The 24,183-nt window shown below is 49.8% G+C and overlaps 2 protein-coding genes across 4 annotated transcripts in view; both read right to left on the bottom strand.

The window, feature by feature from the left end:
- The window catches only part of LOC129833704 (conserved oligomeric Golgi complex subunit 1-like), a 40,184-nt gene that overhangs the window by 14,880 nt on the left and 1,121 nt on the right, over positions 1-24,183 (bottom strand). For both annotated transcript variants that reach the window (XM_055898469.1, XM_055898470.1), the window contains exons 2-13: positions 23,726-23,836; positions 23,267-23,400; positions 20,712-20,893; positions 20,427-20,603; positions 19,611-19,767; positions 18,931-19,141; positions 17,836-18,214; positions 14,812-15,296; positions 13,027-13,173; positions 11,861-12,022; positions 9,221-9,345; positions 1,151-1,259 (exon numbers count right to left, since the gene is read on the bottom strand). In XM_055898469.1, coding sequence (XP_055754444.1) covers positions 1,151-1,259; positions 9,221-9,345; positions 11,861-12,022; positions 13,027-13,173; positions 14,812-15,296; positions 17,836-18,214; positions 18,931-19,141; positions 19,611-19,767; positions 20,427-20,603; positions 20,712-20,893; positions 23,267-23,400; positions 23,726-23,836 — 2,379 coding nt within the window. The remainder of the gene's footprint in view (positions 1-1,150; positions 1,260-9,220; positions 9,346-11,860; positions 12,023-13,026; positions 13,174-14,811; positions 15,297-17,835; positions 18,215-18,930; positions 19,142-19,610; positions 19,768-20,426; positions 20,604-20,711; positions 20,894-23,266; positions 23,401-23,725; positions 23,837-24,183) is intronic.
- Positions 1,266-5,782, bottom strand: LOC129833707 (uncharacterized). Of its 2 annotated transcripts, XM_055898477.1 has the most exons (3): positions 4,742-5,782; positions 4,211-4,549; positions 1,266-3,843 (listed from the first exon to the last, which is right to left on the bottom strand). In XM_055898477.1, exons 1-3 carry the CDS (start codon positions 4,791-4,793, stop codon positions 2,510-2,512), a joined length of 1,725 nt encoding a protein of 574 aa, XP_055754452.1. In that variant the 5' UTR covers positions 4,794-5,782; the 3' UTR covers positions 1,266-2,509. The 2 variants fall into 2 exon arrangements, with proteins under 2 accessions (XP_055754452.1, XP_055754451.1); XM_055898476.1 differs by having other exon boundaries at positions 4,211-5,782.

A 24,183-nucleotide genomic window follows, 5' to 3' on the forward strand; every position in this document is an offset into this window, starting at 1 on the left:
TTGTACAGGATGTGAGTTGATGGTCACTAGACTCCATGACCTCCAGTGTTCTGGATGTACAGGATGTGAGTTGACGGTCACTAGACTCCATGCTGTATGTACAGGATGTGAGTTGATGGTCACTAGACTCCATGACTTCCAGTGTTGTGGATGTACAGGATGTGTGTTGACGGTCACTAGACTCCATGACCTCCAGTGTTGTGGTTGTACAGGATGTGAGTTGACGGTCACTAGACTCCATGCTGTATGTACAGGATGTGAGTTGATGGTCACTAGACTCCATGCTGTATGTACAGGATGTGAGTTGATGGTCACTAGACTCCATGCTGTATGTACAGGATGTGAGTTGATGGTCACTAGACTCCATGACCTCCAGTGTTGTGGTTGTACAGGATGTGAGTTGACGGTCACTAGACTCCATGCTGTATGTACAGGATGTGAGTTGATGGTCACTAGACTCCATGCTGTATGTACAGGATGTGAGTTGATGGTCACTAGACTCCATGCTGTATGTACAGGATCGTTCTCATATCTGATGATAGTGACTTGAGGTCAGACTGGAGGATTGTTGTTGTATTCTGTAACACTGTGATCTGTATCAGCTGACAACGCTGTTCTGTAAGCCTACGAGCCTCTCAGCTGGTGTTTACAGAACACTTGGTGCCGTGTCATTATGACAGAACAGCCTTCTCAGAGAAGGCCAAGTTGGACATTTTCTCTGTTACTATCAACCATTTCTCTCGTTTTTTTTTGTTGACCTGGAAATTCCCTGTTTACAATGTTATTAGAACATTATCACAATGTTCGCACAACAAAGTTAACGCAACCAAAACACCACAATCGTACAATATAAACACACCACAAAGTATCACAACGTTAACACAACATCTGAATCGCCAACAGCACCTCTGAGCTACAAATTGGGACCAAAGTTACCGAACGATCAATACACAGTGGATAACCAGGGATAACCCAGGATAACCCAGAATAACCCATGATAACCCGGGATAACCCAGAATAACCAGGGATAACCCAGGACAACCCAGGATAACCCAGGATAACCCAGGATAACCCTACTCTACACTGACTATCATGATTTATTTTAGTCTCCAATCACGTTAGTAGCGTCAGGGGGCGGGGCCATTCGTACCGAACTCCTCTGTGATAGGCGGTTGAGGTTGCTGTTGAATGGCGGCATGAACACATCCAGGTCAAAGGGGTCAATGTAGCTCTCCAGCGAATCACACACCTGCTGGACCCTGTAACATACAGAGAGACCAGGATGTTACTGGACCCTGTAACATACAGAGAGACCCGGATGTTACTGGACCCTGTAACATACAGAGAGACCAGGGGGTTACTGGACCCTGTAACATACAGAGAGACTAGGATGTTACTGGACCCTGTAACATACAGAGAGACCAGGATGTTACTGGACCCTGTACCATACAGAGAGACCAGGATGTTACTGGACCCTGTAACATACAGAGAGACTAGGATGTTACTGGACCCTGTAACATACAGAGAGACCAGGATGTTACTGGACCCTGTAACATACAGAGAGACCAGGATGTTACTGGACCCTGTAACATACAGAGAGACCAGGATGTTACTGGACCCTGTAACATACAGAGAGACCAGTATGTTACTGGACCCTGTAACATACAGAGAGACCGGGATGTTACTGGACCCTGTAACATAGAGAGAGACCGGGATGTTACTGGACCCTGTAACATACAGAGAGACCGGGATGTTACTGGACCCTGTAACATACAGAGAGACCGGGATGTTAGTGAACCCTGTAACATACAGAGAGACCGGGATGTTACTGGACCCTGTAACATACAGAGAGACCAGGATGTTACTGGACCCTGTAACATACAGAGAGACCAGGATGTTACTGGACCCTGTAACATACAGAGAGACCAGGGGGTTGCTGGACCCTGTAACATACAGAGAGACCGGGATGTTGCTGGACCCTGTAACATACAGAGAGACCGGGATGTTGCTGGACCCTGTAACATACAGAGAGACCGGGATGTTGCTGGACCCTGTAACATACAGAGAGACCGGGATGTTACTGGACCCTGTAACATACAGAGAGACCAGAATGTTACTGGACCCTGTAACATACAGAGAGACCAGAATGTTACTGGACCCTGTAACATACAGAGAGACCAGGATGTTACTGGACCCTGTAACATACAGAGAGACCAGGATGTTACTGGACCCTGTAACATACAGAGAGACCAGGATGTTACTGGACCCTGTAACATACAGAGAGACCAGGATGTTACTGGACCCTGTAACATACAGAGAGACCAGGGTGTTACTGGACCCTGTAACATACAGAGAGACCAGGGTGTTACTGGACCCTGTAACATACAGAGAGACCAGGATGTTACTCGACCCTGTAACATACAGAGAGACCAGGATGTTACTCGACCCTGTAACATACAGAGAGACCAGGATGTTACTGGACCCTGTAACATACAGAGAGACCAGGATGTTACTGGACCCTGTAACATACAGAGACCAGGATGTTACTGGACCCTGTAACATACAGAGAGACCAGGATGTTACTGGACCCTGTAACATACAGAGAGACCAGGATGTTACTGGACCCTGTAACATACAGAGAGACCAGGATGTTACTGGACCCTGTAACATACAGAGAGACCAGGATGTTACTGGACCCTGTAACATACAGAGAGACCAGGGGGTTACTGGACCCTGTAACATACAGAGAGACCAGGATGTTACTGGACCCTGTAACATACAGAGAGACCAGGATGTTACTGGACCCTGTAACATACAGAGAGACCAGGATGTTACTGGACCCTGTAACATACAGAGAGACCAGGATGTTACTGGACCCTGTAACATACAGAGAGACCAGGATGTTACTGGACCCTGTAACATACAGAGAGACCAGGATGTTAGTGAACCCTGTAACATACAGAGAGACCAGGATGTTACTGGACCCTGTAACATACAGAGAGACCAGGGTGTTACTGGACCCTGTAACATACAGAGAGACCGGGATGTTACTGGACCCTGTAACATACAGAGAGACCGGGATGTTACTGGACCCTGTAACATACAGAGAGACCGGGATGTTACTGGACCCTGTAACATACAGAGAGACCAGGATGTTACTGGACCCTGTAACATACAGAGAGACCAGGATGTTACTGGACCCTGTAACATACAGAGAGACCAGGATGTTACTGGACCCTGTAACATACAGAGAGACCAGGATGTTACTGGACCCTGTAACATACAGAGAGACCAGGATGTTACTGGACCCTGTAACATACAGAGAGACCAGGATGTTACTGGACCCTGTAACATACAGAGAGACCAGGATGTTACTGGACCCTGTAACATACAGAGAGACCAGGATGTTACTGGACCCTGTAACATACAGAGAGACTAGGATGTTACTGGACCCTGTAACATACAGAGAGACCAGGATGTTACTGGACCCTGTAACATACAGAGAGACCAGGATGTTACTGGACCCTGTAACATACAGAGAGACCAGGGGATTACTGGACCCTGTACCATACAGAGAGACCAGGATGTTACTGGACCCTGTAACATACAGAGAGACCAGGATGTTACTGGACCCTGTAACATACAGAGAGACCAGGATGTTACTGGACCCTGTAACATACAGAGAGACCAGGATGTTACTGGACCCTGTACCATACAGAGAGACCAGGATGTTACTGGACCCTGTACCATACAGAGAGACCAGGATGTTACTGGACCCTGTACCATACAGAGAGACCAGGGGGGTTACTGGACCCTGTAACATACAGAGAGACCAGGATGTTACTGGACCCTGTACCGTACAGAGACCAGGATGTTACTGGACCCTGTACCGTACAGAGAGACCAGGTGTGTTACTGGACCCTGTACCGTACAGAGAGACCAGGTGTGTTACTGGACCCTGTACCGTACAGAGAGACCAGGTGTGTGTACCTGGACCCTGTAACATACAGAGAGACCAGGATGTTACTGGACCCTGTACCATACAGAGAGACCAGGATGTTACTGGACCCTGTACCATACAGAGAGACCAGGATGTTACTGGACCCTGTACCGTACAGAGAGACCAGGTGTGTTACTGGACCCTGTACCATACAGAGAGACCAGGATGTTACTGGACCCTGTACCGTACAGAGAGACCAGGTGTGTGTACCTGGACCCTGTAACATACAGAGAGACCAGGATGTTACTGGACCCTGTAACATACAGAGAGACCAGGTGTGTGTACCTGGACCCTGTACCATACAGAGAGACCAGGTGTGTGTACCTGGACCCTGTACCATACAGAGAGACCAGGATGTTACTGGACCCTGTAACATACAGAGAGACCAGGTGTGTGTACCTGGACCCTGTACCATACAGAGAGACCAGGTGTGTGTACCTGGACCCTGTAACATACAGAGAGACCAGGATGTTACTGGACCCTGTACCGTACAGAGAGACCAGGTGTGTGTACCTGGACCCTGTAACATACAGAGAGACCAGGATGTTACTGGACCCTGTAACATACAGAGAGACCAGGTGTGTGTACCTGGACCCTGTACCATACAGAGAGACCAGGTGTGTGTACCTGGACCCTGTACCATACAGAGAGACCAGGATGTTACTGGACCCTGTAACATACAGAGAGACCAGGTGTGTGTACCTGGACCCTGTACCATACAGAGAGACCAGGTGTGTGTACCTGGACCCTGTAACATACAGAGAGACCAGGATGTTACTGGACCCTGTAACATACAGAGAGACCAGGTGTGTTACTGGACCCTGTACCATACAGAGAGACCAGGTGTGTGTACCTGGACCCTGTACCGTACAGAGAGACCAGGTGTGTGTACCTGGACCCTGTACCGTACAGAGAGACCAGGTGTGTTACTGGACCCTGTACCGTACAGAGAGACCAGGTGTGTTACTGGACCCTGTACCGTACAGAGAGACCAGGTGTGTGTACCTGGACCCTGTAACATACAGAGAGACCAGGTGTGTTACTGGACCCTGTAACATACAGAGAGACCAGGTGTGTGTACCTGGACCCTGTAACATACAGAGAGACCAGGTGTGTTACTGGACCCTGTACCATACAGAGAGACCAGGTGTGTGTACCTGGACCCTGTAACATACAGAGAGACCAGGTGTGTGTACCTGGACCCTGTACCATACAGAGAGACCAGGTGTGTTACTGGACCCTGTACCATACAGAGAGACCAGGTGTGTGTACCTGGACCCTGTAACATACAGAGAGACCAGGTGTGTGTACCTGGACCCTGTACCATACAGAGAGACCAGGTGTGTTACTGGACCCTGTACCATACAGAGAGACCAGGTGTGTGTACCTGGACCCTGTAACATACAGAGAGACCAGGTGTGTGTACCTGGACCCTGTAACATACAGAGAGACCAGGTGTGTGTACCTGGACCCTGTAACATACAGAGAGACCAGGTGTGTTACTGGACCCTGTACCATACAGAGAGACCAGGTGTGTGTACCTGGACCCTGTAACATACAGAGAGACCAGGTGTGTGTACCTGGACCCTGTAACATACAGAGAGACCAGGTGTGTGTACCTGGACCCTGTAACATACAGAGAGACCAGGTGTGTTACTGGACCCTGTACCATACAGAGAGACCAGGTGTGTGTACCTGGACCCTGTAACATACAGAGAGACCAGGTGTGTGTACCTGGACCCTGTAACATACAGAGAGACCAGGTGTGTGTACCTGGACCCTGTAACATACAGAGAGACCAGGTGTGTGTACCTGGACCCTGTAACATACAGAGAGACCAGGTGTGTGTACCTGGACCCTGTAACATACAGAGAGACCAGGTGTGTGTACCTGGACCCTGTACCATACAGAGAGACCAGGTGTGTGTACCTGGACCCTGTACCATACAGAGAGACCAGGTGTGTGTACCTGGACCCTGTAACATACAGAGAGACCAGGTGTGTGTACCTGGACCCTGTACCATACAGAGAGACCAGGTGTGTGTACCTGGACCCTGTACCGTACAGAGAGACCAGGTGTGTTACTGGACCCTGTAACATACAGAGAGACCAGGATGTTACTGGACCCTGTACCGTACAGAGAGACCAGGTGTGTGTACCTGGACCCTGTACCATACAGAGAGACCAGGTGTGTTACTGGACCCTGTAACATACAGAGAGACCAGGTGTGTGTACCTGGACCCTGTAACATACAGAGAGACCAGGTGTGTGTACCTGGACCCTGTAACATACAGAGAGACCAGGTGTGTTACTGGACCCTGTAACATACAGAGAGACCAGGTGTGTTACTGGACCCTGTACCATACAGAGAGACCAGGTGTGTGTACCTGGACCCTGTAACATACAGAGAGACCAGGTGTGTGTACCTGGACCCTGTAACATACAGAGAGACCAGGTGTGTTACTGGACCCTGTAACATACAGAGAGACCAGGTGTGTTACTGGACCCTGTACCATACAGAGAGACCAGGTGTGTGTACCTGGACCCTGTACCGTACAGAGAGACCAGGTGTGTGTACCTGGACCCTGTAACATACAGAGAGACCAGGTGTGTGTACCTGGACCCTGTAACATACAGAGAGACCAGGTGTGTTACTGGACCCTGTAACATACAGAGAGACCAGGTGTGTTACTGGACCCTGTACCATACAGAGAGACCAGGTGTGTGTACCTGGACCCTGTAACATACAGAGAGACCAGGTGTGTGTACCTGGACCCTGTAACATACAGAGAGACCAGGTGTGTGTACCTGGACCCTGTAACATACAGAGAGACCAGGTGTGTGTACCTGGACCCTGTACCGTACAGAGAGACCAGGTGTGTTACTGGACCCTGTACCGTACAGAGAGACCAGGTGTGTTACTGGACCCTGTAACATACAGAGAGACCAGGTGTGTTACTGGACCCTGTACCGTACAGAGAGACCAGGTGTGTGTACCTGGACCCTGTAACATACAGAGAGACCAGGTGTGTTACTGGACCCTGTACCGTACAGAGAGACCAGGTGTGTGTACCTGGACCCTGTACCATACAGAGACCAGGTGTGTGTACCTGGGGTCTGTAACATACAGAGAGACCAGGTGTGTGTACCTGGACCCTGTAACATACAGAGAGACCAGGTGTGTGTACCTGGGGTCTGTAACATACAGAGAGACCAGGTGTGTGTACCTGGACCCTGTAACATACAGAGAGACCAGGTGTGTGTACCTGGACCCTGTAACATACAGAGAGACCAGGTGTGTTACTGGACCCTGTAACATACAGAGAGACCAGGTGTGTTACTGGACCCTGTACCATACAGAGAGACCAGGTGTGTTACTGGACCCTGTAACATACAGAGAGACCAGGTGTGTGTACCTGGACCCTGTACCATACAGAGAGACCAGGTGTGTGTACCTGGACCCTGTACCATACAGAGAGACCAGGTGTGTTACTGGACCCTGTACCATACAGAGAGACCAGGTGTGTGTACCTGGACCCTGTACCATACAGAGAGACCAGGTGTGTTACTGGACCCTGTACCATACAGAGAGACCAGGTGTGTGTACCTGGACCCTGTACCATACAGAGAGACCAGGTGTGTTACTGGACCCTGTACCATACAGAGAGACCAGGTGTGTGTACCTGGACCCTGTACCATACAGAGAGACCAGGTGTGTGTACCTGGACCCTGTACCATACAGAGAGACCAGGTGTGTGTACCTGGACCCTGTACCATACAGAGAGACCAGGTGTGTTACTGGACCCTGTACCATACAGAGAGACCAGGTGTGTGTACCTGGACCCTGTAACATACAGAGAGACCAGGTGTGTGTACCTGGACCCTGTAACATACAGAGAGACCAGGTGTGTGTACCTGGACCCTGTAACATACAGAGAGACCAGGTGTGTTACTGGACCCTGTAACATACAGAGAGACCAGGTGTGTTACTGGACCCTGTACCGTACAGAGAGACCAGGTGTGTTACTGGACCCTGTACCGTACAGAGAGACCAGGTGTGTTACTGGACCCTGTACCGTACAGAGAGACCAGGTGTGTGTACCTGGACCCTGTAACATACAGAGACCAGGTGTGTGTACCTGGACCCTGTAACATACAGAGAGACCAGGTGTGTGTACCTGGACCCTGTAACATACAGAGACCAGGTGTGTGTACCTGGACCCTGTAACATACAGAGAGACCAGGTGTGTGTACCTGGACCCTGTAACATACAGAGAGACCAGGTGTGTGTACCTGGACCCTGTACCATACAGAGAGACCAGGTGTGTGTACCTGGACCCTGTAACATACAGAGAGACCAGGTGTGTGTACCTGGACCCTGTAACATACAGAGAGACCAGGTGTGTACCTGGACCCTGTAACATACAGAGAGACCAGGTGTGTGTACCTGGACCCTGTACCATACAGAGAGACCAGGTGTGTGTACCTGGACCCTGTACCGTACAGAGAGACCAGGTGTGTGTACCTGGACCCTGTACCGTACAGAGAGACCAGGTGTGTGTACCTGGACCCTGTAACATACAGAGAGACCAGGTGTGTGTACCTGGACCCTGTACCATACAGAGAGACCAGGTGTGTGTACCTGGACCCTGTAACGTACAGAGAGACCAGGTGTGTTACTGGACCCTGTAACATACAGAGAGACCAGGTGTGTGTACCTGGACCCTGTAACGTACAGAGAGACCAGGTGTGTGTACCTGGACCCTGTAACAGACAGAGAGACCAGGTGTGTGTACCTGGACCCTGTAACATACAGAGAGACCAGGTGTGTGTACCTGGACCCTGTAACATACAGAGAGACCAGGTGTGTGTACCTGGACCCTGTAACATACAGAGAGACCAGGTGTGTGTACCTGGACCCTGTAACATACAGAGAGACCAGGTGTGTGTACCTGGACCCTGTAACAGACAGAGAGACCAGGTGTGTTACTGGACCCTGTAACATACAGAGAGACCAGGTGTGTGTACCTGGACCCTGTACCATACAGAGAGACCAGGTGTGTGTACCTGGACCCTGTAACATACAGAGAGACCAGGTGTGTTACTGGACCCTGTACCATACAGAGAGACCAGGTGTGTGTACCTGGACCCTGTAACATACAGAGAGACCAGGTGTGTGTACCTGGACCCTGTACCATACAGAGAGACCAGGTGTGTGTACCTGGGGTCTTGGTGAGAGCGGAAGCCCCTGCCATCCTCTAGTCTGGTACCCAGGGTAGCAGTGAGATATCTCAGGTCAAATAACAGCTGTAGAGACCTGTTCTGAGTCATAGGGAACGGACAGTCCTGGGGGGGGGAGAGAGAGGGGGGGGGGGGGAGAGAGGGGGGAGAGAGAGGGGGGGGGGGGGGGGGGGGGGGAGAGGGGGAGAGAGAGAGAGAGAGAGTGCAACAGAGATGTTCATCTCTTTAGGATGACAACTCATTTCATTGTCCAGGTGTGCTATATGATTACAGTGTCAGCCCTGTGTGTTACCTTGTCCTGCGCTGTGTGTGTGTGTTACCATGTCCTGAGCTCTGTGTGTGTGTTACCATGTCCTGCGCTCTGTGTGTGTGTTACCATGTCCTGCGCTGTGTGTGTGTGTTACCATGTCCTGAGCTCTGTGTGTGTGTTACCATGTCCTGCGCTCTGTGTGTGTGTTACCATGTCCTGCGCTGTGTGTCTGTGTTACCTTGTCCTGCGCTGTGTGTCTGTGTTACCTTGTCCTGCGCTGTGTGTCTGTGTTACCTTGTCCTGTGCTGTGTGTGTGTGTTACCTTGTCCTGTGCTGTGTGTGTGTGTTACCTTGTCCTGTGCTGTGTGTGTGTGTTACCTTGTCCTGTGCTGTGTGTGTGTGTTACCTTGTCCTGTGCTGTGTGTGTGTTACCTGGTCCTGCGCTGTGTGTCTGTGTTACCTTGTCCTGCGCTGTGTGTCTGTGTTACCTTGTCCTGCGCTGTGTGTGTGTGTTACCATGTCCTGCGCTGTGTGTCTGTGTTACCTTGTCCTGCGCTGTGTGTCTGTGTTACCTTGTCCTGTGCTGTGTGTGTGTGTTACCTTGTCCTGTGCTGTGTGTGTGTGTTACCATGTCCTGTGCTGTGTGTGTGTGTTACCATGTCCTGCGCTGTGTGTCTGTGTTACCTTGTCCTGCGCTGTGTGTCTGTGTTACCTTGTCCTGCGCTGTGTGTGTGTGTTACCTTGTCCTGCGCTGTGTGTCTGTGTTACCTTGTCCTGCGCTGTGTGTGTGTGTGTTACCTTGTCCTGCGCTGTGTGTGTGTGTGTGTTACCTTGTCCTGCGCTGTGTGTGTGTGTCTGTGTTACCTTGTCCTGTGCTGTGTGTGTGTGTCTGTGTTACCTTGTCCTGCGCTGTGTGTCTGTGTTACCTTGTCCTGCGCTGTGTGTGTGTGTGTTACCTTGTCCTGCGCTGTGTGTGTGTGTGTTACCATGTCCTGCGCTCTGTGTCTGTGTTACCTTGTCCTGCACTGTGTGTGTCTGTGTTACCTTGTCCTGCGCTGTGTGTGTCTGTGTTACCTTGTCCTGCTCTGTGTGTGTGTTACCTTGTCCTGCGCTGTGTGTGTCTGTGTTACCTTGTCCTGCGCTGTGTGTGTCTGTGTTGCCTTGTCCTGCGCTGTGTGTGTCTGTGTTACCTTGTCCTGCGCTGTGTGTGTCTGTGTTACCTTGTCCTGCGCTCTGTGTGTGTGTTACCATGTTCTGCGCTGTGTGTCTGTGTTACCATGTCCTGCGCTGTGTGCCTGTGTTACCTTGTCCTGCGCTGTGTGTCTGTGTTACCATGTCCTGCGCTGTGTGTGTGTTACCATGTCCTGCGCTGTGTGTCTGTGTTACCATGTCCTGCGCTGTGTGTCTGTGTTACCATGTCCTGCGCTGTGTGTCTGTGTTACCATGTCCTGCGCTGTGTGTGTGTGTTACCTTGTCCTGCGCTGTGTGTGTGTGTTACCTTGTCCTGCGCTGTGTGTGTTTGCTACCTTGTCCTGCGCTGTGTGTCTGTGTTACCTGGTCCTGCGCTGTGTATCTGTGTTACGTTGTCCTGCGCTCTGTGTGTGTGTTACCTTGTCCTGCGCTGTGTGTCTGTGTTACCTTGTCCTGCGCTGTGTGTGTGTGTTACCTTGTCCTGCGCTGTGTGTGTGTGTTACCATGTCCTGCGCTGTGTGTCTGTGTTACCATGTCCTGCGCTGTGTGTCTGTGTTACCATGTCCTGCGCTGTGTGTGTGTGTTACCTTGTCCTGCGCTCTGTGTGTGTGTTACCTTGTCCTGCGCTGTGTGTGTGTGTTACCTTGTCCTGCGCTGTGTGTCTGTGTTACCTTGTCCTGCGCTGTGTGTCTGTGTTACCTTGTCCTGCGCTGTGTGTCTGTGTTACCTTGTCCTGCGCTGTGTGTGTCTGTGTTACCTTGTCCTGCGCTGTGTGTGTCTGTGTTACCTTGTCCTGCGCTGTGTGTGTGTGTTACCTTGTCCTGCGCTCTGTGTGTGTGTTACCTTGTCCTGCGCTCTGTGTGTGTGTTACCTTGTCCTGCGCTCTGTGTGTGTGTTACCTTGTCCTGCGCTGTGTGTCTGTGTTACCTTGTCCTGCGTTGTGTGTCTGTGTTACCTTGTCCTGCGCTGTGTGTCTGTGTTACCTTGTCCTGCGCTGTGTGTGTGTGTTACCGTGTCCTGCGCTCTGTGTGTGTGTTACCTTGTCCTGCGCTCTGTGTGTGTGTTACCTTGTCCTGCGCTCTGTGTGTGTGTTACCTTGTCCTGCGCTCTGTGTCGGTGTTACCTTGTCCTGCGCTGTGTGTCTGTGTTACCTTGTCCTGCGCTGTGTGTCTGTGTTACCTTGTCCTGCGCTCTGTGTATAAGGCTCTGGTACTGGTGCAGCACCAGGTCCATGCAGCCTTGTAGTAACTCCTGTAGGGTGGGGCGGGGCACAGCATGACCCCCTACACCATTCACCTCCAGACACAGGTGGAACAGCAGAGACTGTACAAACCACGACGGCTATGGAGGGAGGGAGAAGGAGGGGAGAGAGAGGGAGGGGGTGAGAGAGAGAAAGGAGGGGGGAGCGAGAGGGAGGAGGGGAGGAGAGAGAGGGAGGAGGGGGGGAGTGAGAGAGAGGGAGGAGGGGGGGAGTGAGAGAGAGAGAGAGGAGAGAGGGACAGAGAGAGGGAGACAGAGACAGAGAGGGAGACAGTGAGAGACCAGAGAGATAATATTGTTGCATCTCAGTGTTAATTTTATATTTGAAAATCCTTTCTCCTGTCTGAGACACTACTGGTCATGTCCTGCTGGTCCTTTCTCCTGTCTGAGAGACACTACTGGTCATATCCTGCTGGTCCTTTCTCCTGTCTGAGACACTACTGGTCATGTCCTGCTGGTCCTTTCTCCTGTCTGAGACACTACTGGTCATGTCCTGCTGGTCCTTTCTCCTGTCTGAGACACTACTGGTCATGTCCTGCTGGTCCTTTCTCCTGTCTGAGACACTACTGGTCATGTCCTGCTGGTCCTTTCTCCTGTCTGAGACACTACTGGTCATGTCCTGCTGGTCCTTTCTCCTGTCTGAGACACTACTGGTCATGTCCTGCTGGTCCTTTCTCCTGTCTGAGACACTACTGGTCATGTCCTGCTGGTCCTTTCTCCTGTCTGAGACACTACTGGTCATGTCCTGCTGGTCCTTTCTCCTGTCTGTGAGACACTACTGGTCATGTCCTGCTGGTCCTTTCTCCTGTCTGTGAGACACTACTGGTCATGTCCTGCTGGTCCTTTCTCCTGTCTGTGAGACACTACTGGTCATGTCCTGCTGGTCCTTTCTCCTGTCTGTGAGACACTACTGGTCATGTCCTGCTGGTCCTTTCTCCTGTCTGAGAGACACTACTGGTCATGTCCTGCTGGTCCTTTCTCCTGTCTGAGACACTACTGGTCATGTCCTGCTGGTCCTTTCTCCTGTCTGTGAGACACTACTGGTCAGGTCATGCTGAGCAATGATGTCATAACATCACTCTTACCTGGACAGGAAGTCTGATCTTGGAGGTGACGCTGCTCCCTGACTCCGCCTCTTCCTGGATCTCAAGCTCCTCCCAGTTGGTGGCGTTTGCTAGGATAGCCCCGGCGGACTCTGCGTGCAGCGAGGTCGCAAACCGACCCACCAGCGCCTTGGAGAGAGGGAGAGAGAGACCAGGGGGTGAGGTAATAAAGGACAGACCAGGGGGTGAGGTAATAAAGGACAGACGAGGGGGTGAGGTAATAAAGGACAGACCAGGGGGTGAGGTAATAAAGGACAGACCAGGGGGTGAGGTAATAAAGGTCAGACCAGGGGGTGAGGTAATAAAGGACAGACCAGGGGGTGAGGTAATAAAGGTCAGACCAGGGGGTGAGGTAATAAAGGACAGACCAGGGGGTGAGGTAATAAAGGACAGACCAGGGGGTGAGGTAATAAAGGACAGACCAGGGGGTGAGGTAATAAAGGACAGACCAGGGGGTGAGGTAATAAAGGACAGACCAGGGGGTGAGGTAATAAAGGACAGACCAGGGGGTGAGGTAATAAAGGACAGACCAGGGGGTGAGGTAATAAAGGACAGACCAGGGGGTGAGGTAATAAAGGTCAGACCAGGGGGTGAGGTAATAAAGGTCAGACCAGGGGGTGAGGTAATAAAGGACAGACCAAGGGGTGAGGTAATAAAGGACAGACCAGGGGGTGAGGTAATAAAGGACAGACCAGGGGGTGAGGTAATAAAGGACCGACCAGGGGGTGGGGTAATAAAGGACCGACCAGGGGGTGGGGTAATAAAGGACCGACCAGGGGTGAGGTAATAAAGGACAGACCAGGGGGTGAGGTAATAAAGGACAGACCAGGGGGTGAGGTAATAAAGGACAGACCAGGGGGTGAGGTAATAAAGGACAGACCAGGGGGTGAGGTAATAAAGGTCAGACCAGGGGGTGAGGTAATAAAGGACAGACCAGGGGGTGAGGTAATAAAGGACAGACCAGGGGGTGAGGTAATAAAGGACAGACCAGGGGGTGAGGTAATAAAGGACAGACCAGGGGGTGAGGTAATAAAGGACATGACAACAAAGGAAGGATGGCTCGGCCTAAATAGACTGGGTTGTGATTTCATTTCAAACTGATTGTTGGAGGTTTGTCTGATATTCTGAGACCACAAAACTCTGTCTGTATCAAGCCTCCCAGAGAGCTGATCTAGGATCAGGTCCCCCTGTCCATGTAATCTAAAAGGACCAGTATTCAGTCATACAGCTGGTCTAGGATCAGTATTCAGTCAGAGCTGGTCTAGGATCAGGTCCCCCTGTCCATGTAATGTAAAAGGACCAGTATTCAGTCATAGAGCTGGTCTAGGATCAGGTCCTCCCTGTCCATGTAATCTAAAAGGACCAGTATTCAGAGTCATAGAGCTGGTCTAGGATCAGGTCCCACCTGTCCATGTAATCTAAAAGGACCAGTATTCAGTCATAGAGCTGGTCTAGGATCAGGTCCCCCTGTCCATGTAATCTAAAAGGACCAGTATTCAGAGTCATAGAGCTGGTCTAGGATCAGTATTCAGTCAGAGCTGGTCTAGGATCAGGTCCCCCTGTCCATGTAATCTAAAAGGACCAGTATTCAGAGTCATAGAGCTGGTCTAGGATCAGGTCCCACCTGTCCATGTAATTAATTTTAATCTAAAAGGCTAAACTGATCCTAGAGCTGCACTCCAACTCTGAGATGTTTAAACAGCCCCAGAAAATGTCTGACAAACTTTGATTTAGTGGTGAACTATCCCTCCAAGTATCCCCCCTCACCTTAGAGAGGGCGGAGCTCCATATCCGATATGCTTCCATACTGACAACCAGAAGCTCCTCTTTCAGACACGCCCACTTGGCCTGGGCGGGGCTAACCTCTGTCGCCTTGGCAGCCGCCTTCCCCAACTTTCTGCTTTGGCGGGGTGTTCCCTTAGTAACAGGGTCAGCTGCAGCACCGCCCTGTTTACCCAGGATGCACTGCCTGAGGTTGGGGCAGAGCTTGCTGAGGGACTGACAGAGGCGGGCCATGAAGAGCACCGAGCTGAGACGGGCTGGGCTGGGGGAGGAGCCAACAGGTGATGCCGCCCCCAGTTTAGAGCGCACGCAGGTGATGATGTCACGTACGCATGCCAGACAGCGTTCACGTAGGGTCTCCTCTACCGCCACGGCGTCTGTGAACCGGTCGAATGATGAGACGGTACCGGAACCAGAACTGGACCCAGAGCCTAGGCCTATAGTGAAGGAGACTGAGGGTACCTGGGGATCTGTGGATGAAGAGGAGGAGAAGGGGGAGGTGGAGATGGAGGAGGAGGTAGGGGGGAGGTGGAGATGGAGGTGGTAGAGGGGGGGGAGGAGGAGATTGAGGTGGTAGAGGGGGAGGAGGAGAAGGAGAAGATGGTGGAGGGGGAGGTGGAGGAGGAGATGGAGGTGGTAGAGGGGGAGGAGGAGAAGATGGTAGAGGGGGAGGTGGAGGAGGAGATGGAGGTGGTAGGGGGGGAGGAGGAGGAGGTAGAGGGGGAGATGGAGGAGGTGGTAGAGGGGGAGGTGGAGATGGAGGAGGAGGTAGGGGGGAGGTGGAGATGGAGGAGGTGGTAGAGGAGGAGGAGATGGAGGAGGTGGAGGAGGTGGTAGAGGGGGAGGAGATGGAGGAGGTGGTAGAGGAGGGTGAGAAGGAGGTAGAGGGAGAGAAGGAGGAGGTTTGGGAGGGGGAAAAGGAGGTGGTAGAGGGGGAGGTGGTAGAAGGGGAGGTGGAGGAGATGGTAGAGGGGGAGGTGGAGGAGGTGGTATAGGGGGAGGTGGAGGAGGAGAACCTCTGGTCAAAAGGAGTCCACTATAATGAGAAGAGAGCTTGAGATGCAGTCGATATTGATGACTTCATGTTAAGTAGTTCAATACATTATCATTAAGCCAGGTCTCCCTGGTACAATATCTTAATTGGACCACTTGTAGAAATAAAGGCCAATAATCCATCTGTCTCCCTACCTGTGTTATCAGAGGACAGGTCATCCATCTGTCTCCCTACCTGTGTTATCAGAGGACAGGTCATCCATCTGTCTCCCTACCTGTGTTATCAGACAGATGGATGACCCGTCTCCCTGCCTGTGTTATCAGAGGACAGGTCATCCATCTGCCTCCCTACCCGTGTTATCAGAGGACAAGTCATCCATCTGTCTCCCTACCTGTGTTATCAGAGGACAGTCATCCATCTGCCTCCCTACCTGTGTTATCAGAGGACATGTAATCCATCTGTCTCCCTGCCTGTGTTATCAGAGGGCAGGTCATCCATCTGTCTCCCTACCTGTGTTATCAGAGGACATGTAATCCATCTGCCTCCCTACCCGTGTTATCAGAGGACAGGTCATCCATCTGTCTCCCTGCCTGTGTTATCAGAGGACATGTAATCCATCTGCCTCCCTACCTGTGTTATCAGAGGACAGGTCATCCATCTGTCTCCCTACCTGTGTTATCAGAGGACATGTAATCCATCTGTCTCCCTACCTGTGTTATCAGAGGACATGTCATCCATCTGTCTCCCTACCTGTGTTAGAGGACAGGTCATCCATCTGTCTCCCTACCTGTGTTATCAGAGGACAGGTCATCCATCTGTCTCCCTACCTGTGTTATCAGAGGACAGGTCATCCATCTGTCTCCCTACCTGTGTTATCAGAGGACAGGTCATCCATCTGTCTCCCTACCTGTGTTATCAGAGGACAGGTCATCCATCTGTCTCCCTACCTGTGTTATCAGAGGACAGGTCATCCATCTGTCTCCCTACCTGTGTTATCAGAGGACAGGTCATCCATCTGTCTCCCTACCTGTGTTATCAGACAGATGGATGACCCGTCTCCCTGCCCGTGTTATCAGAGGACAGGTCATCCATCTGTCTCCCCACCTGTGTTATCAGACAGATGGATGACCCGTCTCCCTGCCCGTGTTATCAGAGGACAGGTCATCCATCTGTCTCCCTACCTGTGTTATCAGACAGATGGATGACCCGTCTCCCTGCCTGTGTTATCAGAGGACAGGTCACCATCTGTCTCCCTACCTGTGTTATCAGAGGACATGTAATCCATCTGTCTCCCTACCTGTGTTATCAGAGGACAGGTCATCCATCTGTCTCCCTACCTGTGTTATCAGAGGACAGGTCATCCATCTGTCTCCCTGCCTGTGTTATCAGAGGACAGGTCAACCATATGTCTCCCTACCTGTGTTATCAGAGGACAGGTCATCCATCTGTCTCCCTACCTGTGTTATCAGAGGACAGGTCATCCATCTGTCTCCCTACCTGTGTTATCAGAGGACAGGTCATCCATTTGTCTCCCTGCCTGTGTTATCAGAGGACAGGTCATCCATCTGTCTCCCTACCTGTGTTATCAGAGGACAGGTCACCATCTGTCTCCCTACCTGTGTTATCAGAGGACAGGTCATCCATCTGTCTCCCTACCTGTGTTATCAGAGGACAGGTCATCCATCTGTCTCCCTGCCTGTGTTATCAGAGGACAGGTCATCCATCTGTCTCCCTACCTGTGTTATCAGAGGACAGGTCATCCATCTGTCTCCCTACCTGTGTTATCAGAGGACAGGTCATCCATCTGTCTCCCTACCTGTGTTATCAGAGGACATGTAATCCATCTGTCTCCCTACCTGTGTTATCAGAGGACAGGTCATCCATCTGTCTCCCTACCTGTGTTATCAGAGGACAGGTCATCCATCTGTCTCCCTACCTGTGTTATCAGAGAACAGGTCACCATCTGTCCCCCTACCTGTGTTATCAGAGGACAGGTCATCCATCTGTCTCCTTACCTGTGTTATCAGAGGGCAGGTAGTGCTGCAGGTCATCCAGTCTGTCTCTGAGAGCAGCATCGAGTGATGAACAAAAGATCTGGACACAGGGTGTCAGGGCCTGAGTCTTCATGGCCAGGCCGCTCCGGTGCTGTGGCCCCCGTTGGGATACACTGACCCAGGCCGCGTCGCTCAGTAGGTCCCCCTGGGCCTCGGACCACAGGAAGGAGGCCACGTCTGCCTCGTAGAGAGCACCTCGGCTGGGGAGGGGAGGGCTGGAGCTGGGGCCTGGTGGACCGGGGCCTGGAGCGGTGGGCTGGCCCTCTAGATCTCGAAGGGCAGAGGAGAGGAGCTGTCTGCAGCTGGTGGAGATAGTCTCTGTACCCTCCTGGGTGATCGCCTGGGGGAGAGAATGGAAGAAGAGGGGGAGATGGAGAACGGGAGAATTAAGGGAGCGGAAGATAAAGAAGGGGAGGGATGGAAAGGAGGTAGGAAGATGGAAGAGGGGGGGTGGGGGTAGAAAAGGAGATGAGAGAGTGACAGGAAAGGAGAGAGAGACAGAGGGAGAGAGAGAGACAGAGGGAGAGGAAACCGATACAGTGAGCAGATTAGAACTATTCTGGAGAGGAGAATTAGTTTACTAGATAGCTAGAAGACAGAAGTCAGCTGTAGCTACTAGCTAGTTAAATCAGCAGGTTAAACCTGTTGTCCTGTTTCTAAAAAGGTTCCACACTGTCTGAATGGGAACAGCTCAATGTACTGAGAGGAGCAGGCTGTATAGAATACACACGACAAGAGAATAATATTAACAACAACAGCTAAACTGTTAGCGCTCCTTTCTATGTTATCCCACGGACACAGATTAGTCCTGGACTGAAACGCCTGGTCAACAGAGATTCTCCATAGAAGGTGCTACTTCCTCCAGGACTAAAGCCTGGTCAACAGAGATTCTCCATAGAAGGTGCTACTTCCTCCAGGACTAATGTCGTGCACCACACACTTCCTTCCAAGTGTCCACAATCAACGCCCGGGGACGAGGCCTGGGTCTCGTTAATCTAAGCCTAGATTAAGACTAGCTTTAATCTGTGTCCTGGAAACGGGAGATTAGCTAGTTACCTGCAGGCGTTGTAGGAAGAGCTGCTGTAGGAAGTCCTCCCACAGCGCTAGGGGGCGCTCTAACAGCCGCTGGCAGATGAAGCTCCAGTGTTGACTGATGGAGTCGGTGGAGAGGAGGTCCCACACAGCATCTCTGATGGAGGCTAGGCCCTTCAGACTGTTCACATAGACCAGCAGACTGCTGACACCATTACAGATGTCCTCCTTACAGCTGGGAGAAATAATACAACATGATAACACCCCTAACCAGACTGCTGACTGTGTTACAGCTGGGAGAAATAATACAACATGATAACACCCCTAACCAGACTGCTGACTCTGTTACAGCTGGGAGAAATAATACAACATGATAACACCCCTAACCAGACTGCTGACTCTGCTACAGCTGGGAGAAATAATACAACATGATAACACCCCTAACCAGACTGCTGACTCTGCTACAGCTGGGAGAAATAATACAACATGATAACAACCCTAACCAGACTGCTGTTTCTATATGCAAAGTAAAGGGTATTGATTGGCTGAAATATAGCAGCTGTTTCTATATGCAAATTAAAGGGTATTGATTGGCTGAAATATGGCAGCTGTTTCTATATGCAAATTAAAGGTTATTGATTGGCTGAAATATGGCAGCTGTTTCTATATGCAAAGTAAAGGTCATTGATTGGATGATGTCTTACGTGTTGATCCACTGCTGTAGGGTGTCTCTGAGCTGCTCTCTCTTGATTGGCTGAGCCAGGGTTCTGAGGGCGGGCTGGAACTCAGCGATGGAGGAAGGGAGGTACTTGAACCAGCTTCCTGTACTCACCTCCTCCTGAAGGACACGCCTCCCTTTACCTGGACAACAGGGGACACAGGTGAGACCGGAAGGACAGATTACCACAGAGATGTCAACAGTTCTATAATTAAGCAATAAGGCCTACAGGGTCGTGGTGTATTGGCCATATACAACAAACCCCCAAGGTGCCTTAATGCTATTATAAACTGGTTACCAACAAACATCTAACAGTAAACAAGTCTTTTTTGCATCTTTACAATATACCCATGGTATATTGTTGGATATACACACAGCTGAAACACTGTTTCAGATCATCAGCACCCAGGGGCCAAACTCCTCGGTTTATAATTGGTATTTAAATCCTCCATTGTCGAAAGTCAATATCCCTCAGAGAGGATCGGATAGGTGTATGTAACATTCTACACGGCCAATCAAAAAGGTCAAGGTAGAGCTGTTACCATGGTGCTCATACAATCTAATATAACACGCTTATATCATCTTATCAAAGTTAGGGGCTCAAGATCAAATTGGGACTTACATGGGATGAAAGTAGGTTAGACCATCATTGTAAATAAGAATTTGATCTTAACTGACTTGCCTAGTTAAATAAAGGATAAATAAAGGTTAAATAAAGGATAAATAAAGGTTAAATAGTAAATAAATCAAAAGTACTTTTTCTTCTTCACCCATTTCTTGCAAGGTATCATAGGTAATGTACCTGTAGGTGTGGTGGAGGTGACGTTCTCCAGAGTGGTGAAGAGGAGGCCGGAGCTCAGCCCTCCGTCCCCCAGCCGAGGACTCCCTTCTGGGGCGACGTAGAAGACAGCGTAGGCCTGGTACAGAGTGGTCACCAGCAGCTCCACCAGGCTACACACCTGGGCCTTAATACCAGCACCTGGGACACACACAGACATGTCTGTCAACCTGAACCACACATCAAAACACCACACCAGTCCACTGAACAGAGATGAGGAAATTAAATGGTTTCCCCAAACAATCCTACCATGTTGTGGCTGGTTGAGTAGCTGTTGGATAGAGGCCTTCCTAGCCAGGAGGAAGTCAGCCAGAGCCTGACGTGGAGAGCTGTCCTCTAGGAGCATGGTGGACACTAGGGCCTCAGCGATGGCTTGGTCGGACACCGCCCGACCACGCAGGACTGACTTACTGTCCAGCAAAATGGTGGACCTGGGAGAGGGGTAGAAGAGAGAGAGAGATGCATTCTTTTTTTGTTTTAGCTCAGCAGGATTTTGGGAGCACTGCGCAACCAGGAAAATAATTTCCCAAAAGAAAGTTAAGATTCATTAGGGTCATGGTGGCACCATTACTACAGTGAAAACATATTGGTTCTAGCCCAACCAGGTCAAAATATCTGACCCATTACTACAGTGAAAACATCTTGGTTCTAGCCCAACCAGGTCAAAATATCTGACCCATTACTACAGAGAAAACATCTTGGTTCTAGCCCAACCAGGTCAAAATATCTGACCCATTACTACAGTGAAAACATCTTGGTTCTAGCCAAACCAGGTCAAAATATCTGACCCATTACTACAGTGAAAACATATTGGTTCTAGCCCAACCAGGTCAAAATATCTGACCCATTACTACAGTGAAAACATCTTGGTTCTAGCCCAACCAGGTCAAAATATCTGACCCATTACTACAGAGAAAACATCTTGGTTCTAGCCCAACCAGGTCAAAATATCTGACCCATTACTACAGTGAAAACATCTTGGTTCTAGCCAAACCAGGTCAAAATATCTGACCCATTACTACAGTGAAAACATCTTGGTTCTAGCCCAACCAGGTCAGAATATCTGACCCATTACTACAGAGAAAACATCTTGGTTCTAGCCCAACCAGGTCAAAATATCTGACCCATTACTACAGTGAAAACATATTGGTTCTAGCCCAACCAGGTCAAAATATCTGACCCATTACTATAGTGAAAACATCTTGGTTCTAGCCCAACCAGGGCAAAAGATCTGACCCATTACTACAGTGAAAACATCTTGGTTCTAGCCCAACCAGGTCAAAATATCTGAACCATTACTACAGAGAAAACATCTTGGTTCTAGCCCAACCAGGTCAAAATATCTGACCCATTACTACAGAGAAAACATCTTGGTTCTAGCCCAACCAGGTCAAAAGATCTGACCCATTACTATAGTGAAAACATCTTGGTTCTAGCCCAACCAGGTCAAAATATCTGAACCATTACTACAGAGAAAACATCTTGGTTCTAGCCCAACCAGGTCAAAAGATCTGACCCATTACTATAGTGAAAACATCTTGGTTCTAACCCAACCAGGTCAAAAGATCTGACCCATTACTACAGTGAAAACGTCTTGGTTCTAGCCCAACCAGGTAAAAATATCTGAACCATTACTACAGAGAAAACATCTTGGTTCTAGCCCAACCAGGTCAAAATATCTGACCCATTACTACAGAGAAAACATCTTGGTTCTAGCCCAACCAGGTCAAAAGATCTGACCCATTACTATAGTGAAAACATCTTGGTTCTAGCCCAACCAGGTCAAAATATCTGAACCATTACTACAGAGAAAACATCTTGGTTCTAGCCCAACCAGGTCAAAAGATCTGACCCATTACTATAGTGAAAACATCTTGGTTCTAACCCAACCAGGTCAAAAGATCTGACCCATTACTACAGTGAAAACGTCTTGGTTCTAGCCCAACCAGGTAAAAATATCTGAACCATTACTACAGAGAAAACATCTTGGTTCTAGCCCAACCAGGTCAAAAGATCTGACCCATTACTATAGTGAAAACATCTTGGTTCTGACCCAACCAGGTCAAAATATCTGACCATATTACCAGGGCAATATTTGTATCTTCCTATAGCGGATGCCATTTTACATTCATAACCATGTCATGGGCCGATCTAAAACTACTTGCACATCATTAACCATTCGTTTACACTTTGTTCAGTCACGTTGCCTCATTGGCTAGCTAGCTAACAACCTGGTAACTTTACCAGTGTCTCCAAACATTTGGGGCACAGAAAGAGAGGGACAGCTTCTTCAGGAGATCAATGGTCAAAGCAGCAATGAATGAATGACAGATCTCTTGCTTGTCATTATCACAAACCGGACGTTTTTAAAGAGACAGTGGACCATTTTCATTAATGCTTCTCAATAGGAAAATAGTGCTTTTACACAATGTAGAAACGTAATATTCAAAAAAATGACTTTAATTTCAATGACGGGTATTCGTATCAACATTTTGTCTTTTATAATAAACTGTCTTTACAGTGTTACATATTAGTGTCTAGGACTCAACATGGGCTTCAGAAATACATAGAATTAATATAGGACCAATATAGGCTGTATCTGAATCAATTTAAAATATATTTTCTGGTCCTCCTTAATTGAATGTGGTGCTCCTAAATGTAATGTGGTGCTCCTAAATGTAATGTGGTGCTCCTAAATGTAATGTGGTGCTCCTAGCCCTGCTCGGTAGGCTCTTCAATTTCAAAGAAAATCCAGATTTGATAATCGGCTCCCTCATCCAAAAATACATCACGATGACATTCACCTGAAGTGTCCAGCAGCAGCCACCTGCCTGACCAGGATGGGGAAGCGAGCGAGGACGGGGCTGTACTGTGGTCCTCCAGCCTCCAGGTGGAGCTGTCTGTGCAGGTGGCAGCAGAGCAGGTAGAGCTGGGTGGCCTGCAGCAAAGAGGGTGGTAAACCAGGGAGAGGCTATAAGGGCTTTTCTGACTAGCATCCCATTGACAGCCCGACTACCCAAACTATAAAACTGACCTTAACCTAATTTTAACCAATTCTGAAATTAAATATTGGTTGGCTGGTCAGGAGTGTCCGTTAAACCAAGAGTTAGCTCGTTAGCATTAGCCATGCCCTATGATGTGGGTTTACATACATCATCCATCATTGGCCATGCCCAGATAGTATTAGCAACAACGGCTAAGTATGCCATGTCTTCCTATGGGAAATGCTAACAGTCCACTGTCTTAGTAACAAGTGTCTTTGCCTGCAGGTACTGAGAGGCCTCCATGGAACTCCAGATCCTCTCTGGGATCTCCAGCAGCAGCTTGATCTGAGAGGCCATGGTGTAGAACTTCTCCTGGGACTGCCTCTGGACCTGGTGTGGAGAGAGAGAGAGAGTTTATAAACACATACAGACAGAGAGAATCACAGGGATACACAGTGATTGATCTGAGAGGCCGTGGTGTAGAACTTCTCCTGGGACTTGATGGGAGAGCTGGCCTAAGATAGGCTACATTACATACATAAGTAAAGGGACAGGCAGAGAGACAATCAGACAGAGACATAGGGTGCAGGTCCTAATCCAGGCACTTGTCATCTCCCGTCTGGATTACTGCAACTCGCTGTTGGCTGGGCTCCCTGCCTGTGCCATCAAACCCCTACAACTCATCCAGAACGCCGCAGCCCGTCTGGTGTTCAACCTTCCCAAGTTCTCTCACGTCA

The sequence above is a fragment of the Salvelinus fontinalis genome, chromosome 34, assembly GCF_029448725.1.
Source record: "Salvelinus fontinalis isolate EN_2023a chromosome 34, ASM2944872v1, whole genome shotgun sequence".
NCBI classification, from domain to species: Eukaryota; Metazoa; Chordata; class Actinopteri; order Salmoniformes; family Salmonidae; genus Salvelinus; species Salvelinus fontinalis.

What these genes read in the sequence shown, in the direction of transcription:
- LOC129833707 (XM_055898476.1), bottom strand. Translation starts at nt 4,793, where the DNA reads ATGTTACAGGGTCCAGTAACATCCTGGTCTCTCTGTATGTTACAGGGT. An exon ending in CTGTATGTTACAGGGTCCAG is followed by an intron (nt 3,844 to 4,210) that starts GTACACACACCT and finishes TACAGGGTCCAG; the next exon opens with TAACATCCTGGTCTCTCTGT.